Raw genomic sequence first — 7,163 nt, forward strand, 5'->3', positions numbered from 1 at the left:
TCAGTTCCACTGTTAATGATGTCAGTTCCACTGTTAATGATGTCAGTTCCAATGTTATTGATGTCAGTTCCACCGTTAATGATGTCAGTTCTACTGTTAATGATGTCAGTTCCGCTGTTAATGATGTCAGATCCATTTGCTCCAACCAAATCATCTCTGGAAGATCACAGCAGACCATAATTGAGGCGTCATTATCGTAAATGTTGAGTAATCACAGGGGTTAGCATAATTATATCCTACACAGACTTCTAGATATATAGTATACTGTATATCTACAGATAACCATGTCATACCGATGCTTCATAAAAACATGACTTCACCATTTTGTCTGGCGGTTATATGATTATGGTTCAAGATCTCTCATTTGTAGAAGTTTAGTTACAGTTATGAATGAGAGTGGTGTCTTTCAAGACAATACTAAACAAAGACATGCTCTTCTAAAACACTGAAATTGCAACTTGCTATTTGAATATCAATGAATTCCATTTGGTGTATTATTTATTATACTGTGAAACACATGAAGTGAAATGTTTTATTGCGCAATAGAATACAATTTCAATGACAACTTTAGCTTATTCATTAGATGGACTAGAACCTGTTGTTGGGCCTAACAGAAGGAATCTAATGCTCTGTTGGAAACACAAGACATCTGCTACCTGCTACCTATTACCTGCTAACCGCTACCTGCTACCTATTACCTGCTATCTGCTACCTATTACCTGCTACCTGCTACCTATTACCTGCCATCTGCAACCTATTACCTGCTACCTGCTACGTATTACCCCCTACCTGTTACGTATTACTTTCTACCTGCTATCTGCAACCTATTACCTGCTAACTGCTACCTGCTATCTATTACCTGCTACCTGTTACCTGCTACCTATTATCTTCTACCTGCTATCTGCTACCTATTACCTGCTAACTGCTACCTATTACCTGCTACCTGTTACCTGCTACCTGCTATCTGCTACCTATTATCTTCTACCTGCTATCTGCTACCTATTACCTGCTACCTGCTACCTATTATCTGCTACCTGCTATCTGCTACCTATTACCTGCTAACTGCTACCTGCTACCTATTACCTGCTACCTATTATCTGCTACCTGCTATCTGCTACCTATTACCTGCTAACTGCTACCTGCTATCTGCTACCTGCTACCTATTACCTGCTACCTGCTATCTATTACCTGTTACCTGCTATCTGCTTCAATAGAGAAAAAAATAGAGGACTTTACATCACAGTATAATGCTGAGAACAGAGAACATGTCAAATATATTCAATCTCTTAATGACATTCAATATTCAACCTACTTTGTTTAAAAATAGTTGGACATTTACAGTCATTTCTATGTGAATAATTTATATTTTGATCACACTTCAGTTCATACCGTTGATGTTCTCCTTACAATGAACAAACCGTCTTCCCTTTAGATTAAAAGTCATATATTTAGTCATAGAAGTATCCCTTTGTCTCTCTCTGTCCTAGATGGACGTGGGGCCGGTAACCAGGGGTCGGTAACGGTAACCAGGGGACAAAACAAAAAGAGGAGTTATGTTTCACATGAGGTCATCGTGATGAGATAATGGCACACAGTCATCCAGGACCAAACAGAGTATTATTAGCATCTCCACTTCATCATCACTTTTATTCACCAAGTACATTTACCCATACCCAGAATTGACTCTGTGAAATGGTGCTGCCAGCAATAGACAAATATATGGACAGAATACAGAGGAATTTCCGCAAAGTCAATATTATATAACTACAGTAAACACAAAGCATCCAACTCGAGCCTGTAGAATAGAACAGAAGAGAACAGAAGAAAATAGAAGAGAACAAAAGAGAAGAGAATAGAAGAGAACAGAATAGAAGAGAACAAAAGAGAAGAGAATAGAAGAGAATAGAAGAGAACAGAAGAGAACAGAATAGAACAGAAGAGAACAGAAGAGAATAGAAGAGAACAGAAGAGAACAGCACAGAATAGAACAGAATAGAACAGAAGAGAATAGAATAGAACAGAAGAGAGCAGAATAGAACAGAAGAGAACAGAATAGAAGAGAACAGAACAGAAGAGAATATAAGAGAACAGAAGAGAACAGAAGAGAACAGAATAGAATAGAACAGAAGAGAACAGAATAGAAGAGAACAGAATAGAACAAAAGAGAATAAAAGAGAATAAAAGAGAACAGAATAGAACAAAAGAGAATAGAACCGAACAGAATAAAACAGAATAGAAGAGAACAGAACAGAAGAGAACAGAATAGAAGAGAACAGAATAGAATAGAAAAAAAGAGAATAAAAGAGAACAGAAGAGAACAGAACAGAAGAGAACAAAAGAGAATAAAAGAGAATAAAAGAGAATAGAACAGAANAGAACAGAACAGAATAGAACAAAAGAGAATAAAAGAGAACAGAATAGAACAGAACAGAACAGAATAGAACAAAAGAGAATAGAACAGAACAGAATAGAACAGAAGAGAACAGAACAGAACAGAATAGAACAAAAGAGAATAAAAGAGAACAGAATAGAACAGAAGAGAACAGAACAGAACAGAATAGAACAAAAGAGAATAGAACCGAACAGAATGAAACAGAATAGAAGAGAACAGAACAGAATAGAACAGAACAGAACAGAACAGAAGAGAATAGAAGAGGACAGAAGAGAATAGAAGAGGACAGAAGAGAACAGAAGAGAACAGAAGAGAATAGAATAGAAGAGAATAGAACAAAAGAGAATAGAACAGAACAGAACAGAAGAGAATAGCTTTAATTTTCCCAGAGGAAACTTAGTTTGTGGCATTTTGGATTAGATAGTAAACACATAACAGCACAATTGACACATGACAGATACAGCTCAACAAATGCATTATACTAGAAAAACACAAAGTCACTAGAATTATAAGTGTTTCCTTTGGAGTTGATGTACATCAGCACAGGTATATTTAGAGACCATATGTTTTACAGTCTATGATTCAGAGTACAGAAATACAAAAGGTGTTAAAATGACTTCACTGTATTCATTACTTTCACACGAACCTTTATTCTACTACAGAACGTCAGTGTTTTCTGGTCTGCTGCGATAGGTGATGTCAACCTCATGTATTGAATGGAAACAAGTGACAACAAGCAGCTCATCAAGCAGATGAAGCGAGTCGTTGTAAACACTCACAGCTTTCTTTTCCTGGTGCAGTTTGTGTTTATGATGCCCTTAGGTACGCTTAGCTAGGCCTATGTCCTCTAGTTCTGGGTAGTAGGCTTCGCTAGGCCTATGTCTTTTGGTTCTAGGTAGTAGGCTTCGCTAGGCCTATGTCCTCTGGTTCTGGGTTGTAGGCTTCGCTTAGGCCTATGTCTCTCTGGTTCTGGTAGTAGGCTTCGGCTAGCCTATGTTCTCTGGTTCTGGGTAGTAGGCTTCGCTAGGCCTATGTCTGTATTGGTTCTAGGTTGTAGGCTTCGCTAGGCCTATGTCCTCTGGTTGGGTGTAGGCTTCGCTGGCCGTTCTGGTCGGTTGTAGGCTTTCGCTAGGCCTATGTCCTCTGGTTCTGCGGTTGTAGGCTTCGCTAGGCTATGTCTCTTGGTTCTGGGTTGTAGGCTCGCTAGGCCTATGTCCTCTGGTTTCTGGTTGTAGGCTTCGCTAGGCCTATGTCCTCTGGTTCTGGGTTGTAGGCTTCGCTAGGCCTATGTCTTCTGGTTCTGGGTTGTAGGCCTATCGCTAGGCCTATGTCCTCATGGTTCTGGTTGTAGGCTTCGCTAGGCCTATGTCCTCTGGTTCTGGGTTGTACGGGCTTGCGCTAGGCTATGTCCTCCGGTTCTGGGTTGTAGGCTTCGCTAGCCTATGTCCTCTGGTTCTGATTAGTGGCTTCGCTAGGCTATGTCCTTCTGGTTCTGAGTAGTACGCTTCGCTGGCCTATGTTCTCTGGTTTCTGAGTAGTAGTGCTTCGCTAGGCCTTGTCCCTTGGTTCTGATAGTACGCTTCGCGTAGGCCTGATGTCTCTGGTTAATGAGTAGTACGGTCTGTCGCTAAGGCTCTATGTCCTCTGTGTTCTGGGTAGTACGCTTCGCTAGGCTATGTCCTCTTGTTTCTGGGTGTAGGCTTCGCTAGGCTATGTCTTCTGGTTCTAGTTGTAAGCTTCGCTAGGCCTATGTCTCTGGTTCTAGGTTGTAGGCTTCGCTAGGCTATGTCCTCTGGTTCTGGGTTTGTTAGGCTTCGCTAGTCCGAATGTCGCTTGGTTCTGGGTAGTAGGCTTCGCTAGGCCTATGTCCTCTGGTTCTGAGTAGTAGGCTTCGCTAGGCCTATGTCTTCTGGTTCTGAGTAGTAGGCTTCGCTAGGCCTATGTCCTCTGGTTCTGGGTTGTAGGCTTTTGTGTCAATTAATTTACCATATGGAATGGGATCACTTTTGAGAGGTGTAATCTGTCAACATTCATACATTTAGATGGGAATTGAGTTGAATGAAATGTTAAAAACATTCTGCCACTGACAATGGAGGGAATGGCTAGAAGGTATCCAGCTTTTGTCAAATTAACGTCAGATTTGACTTTTCGTAGCAGGTTAGGATAACTTACAAGGCAGTTTAGGAGAATTAATGTAGCAGGTTAGGAGAATTAGGTTAAGGTTAGGAAAATGGTTAGCTAAAATGCATTTCAAATAAAAAAAACGTTTGACGTTAATTTGACAAAAGCTGGACCCCTTCTAGCCATGACCTGCAATGGAACGCGAAACAGTTTCCCCGCTCTGACGTAAGCACGTAGACCTATTTGCTTGTTCTTTAACGGAATTAAAACTTTTACGTTACACAAAAAAACAACAACCCCTAAATGTATTTATGTCGAGAAAAAAAAAAGACAACAGTACATAGCCTACGTAGTAGGCCCAGGGGTTGTGTGAAACGACTAGGGCAGTGTATGTAGGACAGGGTCCAGGCTAAATAGCCTAATGAATAACAACATGTATTTATAGATTACAGAACGTGTAACCTATTAACAGACCCCTTTTGGATGGTTTCCAACACTTGGCGATGTGGGATCCGTCGGTTCTCTGCGGTTGTTACAGTGTATTTCCTAGGTCGTCAGTAGACCCTGCCCTCCGTATATCACTGTATTGACGTGTTGTTAGCAAATGGGAGCAGAAGGGCCGATCCTTCGCCTGAAGAGGTCATTCTGACTACAGGGCTGATCCTTCGCCTGGAGAGGTCATTCTGATTACAGTTGCCACTTCTTGCCAAAAAACTTCAGGGTTTATAGACTCGATCACTGCGACTACATTTATAAACATTATTCTGTTTGCTTCAATCGAGACACGGATCCCGATGTTCAATCAGCATTCAGGAATACTTCCACATCTAACATTGAAAGGAGATACTTTGTGAACGGTTTGATATTTCGGTCTGATCTGACTACCGAAGCATGGTTGATAACACCAGTTTAGCAACTAAATCTGCTTTGGTAAGCATCACATTTTGTTCCTTCGCTAACCACGTTAAAATGATTTTTGATTGGTTGTTGTTAATAGAGTATGTATATGTTTGAATCACATTTACAGTAAAGTAACTTTTTTTTTACACAACATTTAATTTGAAAATTTTCAATAGATTTGACACGAAAGTTTCGGATGCGTTATAGAGAAATAGTACCAGTGGTTGAATGTAAATGTTTATTTTGTCACAGTACACACTAGCCAATTATAGCGACATCAGCATTATACAGCACAACACGTTACTTTGTTACCCACGTTCATTTACGAAATACAGTAGTTTACATTGTAGTATATTTATGTGGCACTTTTAACACGTTAGAAACCACGTTTTAGGATATATCGACTCCAGCGGCCAAATCAGCATAATACGCATGGCCATGCTGTTGTTCCACTTTATTACAAAGTTATTTCTTAACAGTTTATGCTTACAATAGTTTTCATTTTGAGTGGTTATTCTTACTCCTACGCCCTCCACAGCAAGCAGCGTTCTCCTCGGCCTGCAACCTCCCCCTGCTCGTCTCCTCTGCCTCGACACACAGCCACTTCCCCGGCTCACACTCACAGTCCCACCAGCCCAACGGCGGAGGCATGAAGCTAGAGGCGGTCATGGAAAACCTCCAAAGACAGCAGGCTGCCCGCCTGGCGCTAGAAGAGAAGCTCCGTCAGGCCGAGAAAGAGAAAGACCTCCGCTCCATGGTCGAGTCCCAGATCCACCAACAAGCCCTGGCCTTCCGCCACTACCAGGCAGCGGTCCGGGGCGCTTTCGCTGCGGGAATAGCGAAATCTTCTCTCGGGTTGGCGAGCTCCGCTGAACGGGAACTGGCTCTCCCTCACAGTCTTGACGCTCACAGGCACACGGCCAAAGCCGACTACTCCGATATGGACGATGATCCAGAGGGCATGGACCGAGGTATGGATGATCACGACCGGGATCTGGATGGAGATGACATGGACAACGAGGGAATTGTGGACGATGAGGAGGACATGGAGGGGTCTCTAAGCCACTACCAGCCCCGCCACCCCATGCACCCCGGGGCGGGAGACTCGCCAAAAGACACCCTTGTACATCTCATGTCCAGAAGCCCTCCGTCTTTCGCTGCGCCCCGGCAGTCAGAGACACCGGGCGGGAAGGCACCACAGTCTCAGCAACACGAATGGACTTACGACGAGCAATTCAAACAGGTAAAGCTGACTAATAAGTAATACCTTTGATATGAAACTTTTACTCAACTGACTGTACTAACCCTGTTGATAACAACCCAACCTCCTTACTAAATCAGCCTAGAATTAAGCTTTTACTAAATCCCAAAACACAATTGAAACTTATGTTTGACTATACAGACGTAAGATCTTAATTTCCACAGGAAATGCAAACATTGTATTTGAGTTTTAGAAAAGCTTCAAAAGTTTGTAATTTCCACTTTGAAATTTCAGACTTGATTTTCCCTAACGAAAAAATTTATGAACCATTACAAAAATGTCCATGAGCTATAATCCACATAGGGATTCACTTTTTTTTCTTTTTTCTGCAGGATTATTTTCCTTCTGTAGCAAACTGGCTCAAATTAAGATCCTACATCTGTAGAGTCTCTAGAGGATTAGAGGTTTTACACAGTAATAATATATATCCTCCTCCCTCTCAGAAGTAACACTAGTGTATGTAGTATTTGATACAGTAACACTAGTGTA

The 7,163-nt window shown here is 41.6% G+C and overlaps 1 protein-coding gene across 1 annotated transcript; it reads left to right on the forward strand.

Moving 5' to 3' along the window:
• Positions 1-5,078: 5,078 nt before the first annotated feature.
• Positions 5,079-6,756, forward strand: LOC112070002 (AT-rich interactive domain-containing protein 3A). The gene is made up of 2 exons (XM_024137399.2): positions 5,079-5,443; positions 5,952-6,756. The coding sequence occupies exons 1-2, from the start codon at positions 5,405-5,407 to the stop codon at positions 6,675-6,677; spliced, it is 765 nt and encodes a 254-aa protein (XP_023993167.2). The 5' UTR covers positions 5,079-5,404; the 3' UTR covers positions 6,678-6,756.
• Positions 6,757-7,163: the final 407 nt, after the last annotated feature.

This window comes from Salvelinus sp. IW2-2015, unplaced genomic scaffold (genome assembly GCF_002910315.2).
Source record: "Salvelinus sp. IW2-2015 unplaced genomic scaffold, ASM291031v2 Un_scaffold1192, whole genome shotgun sequence".
In the NCBI taxonomy this organism is placed as follows: domain Eukaryota; kingdom Metazoa; phylum Chordata; class Actinopteri; order Salmoniformes; family Salmonidae; genus Salvelinus; species Salvelinus sp. IW2-2015.

What these genes read in the sequence shown, in the direction of transcription:
- LOC112070002 (XM_024137399.2), top strand. Translation starts at nt 5,405, where the DNA reads ATGGTTGATAACACCAGTTTAGCAACTAAATCTGCTTTG. An exon ending in TAGCAACTAAATCTGCTTTG is followed by an intron (nt 5,444 to 5,951) that starts GTAAGCATCACA and finishes CGCCCTCCACAG; the next exon opens with CAAGCAGCGTTCTCCTCGGC.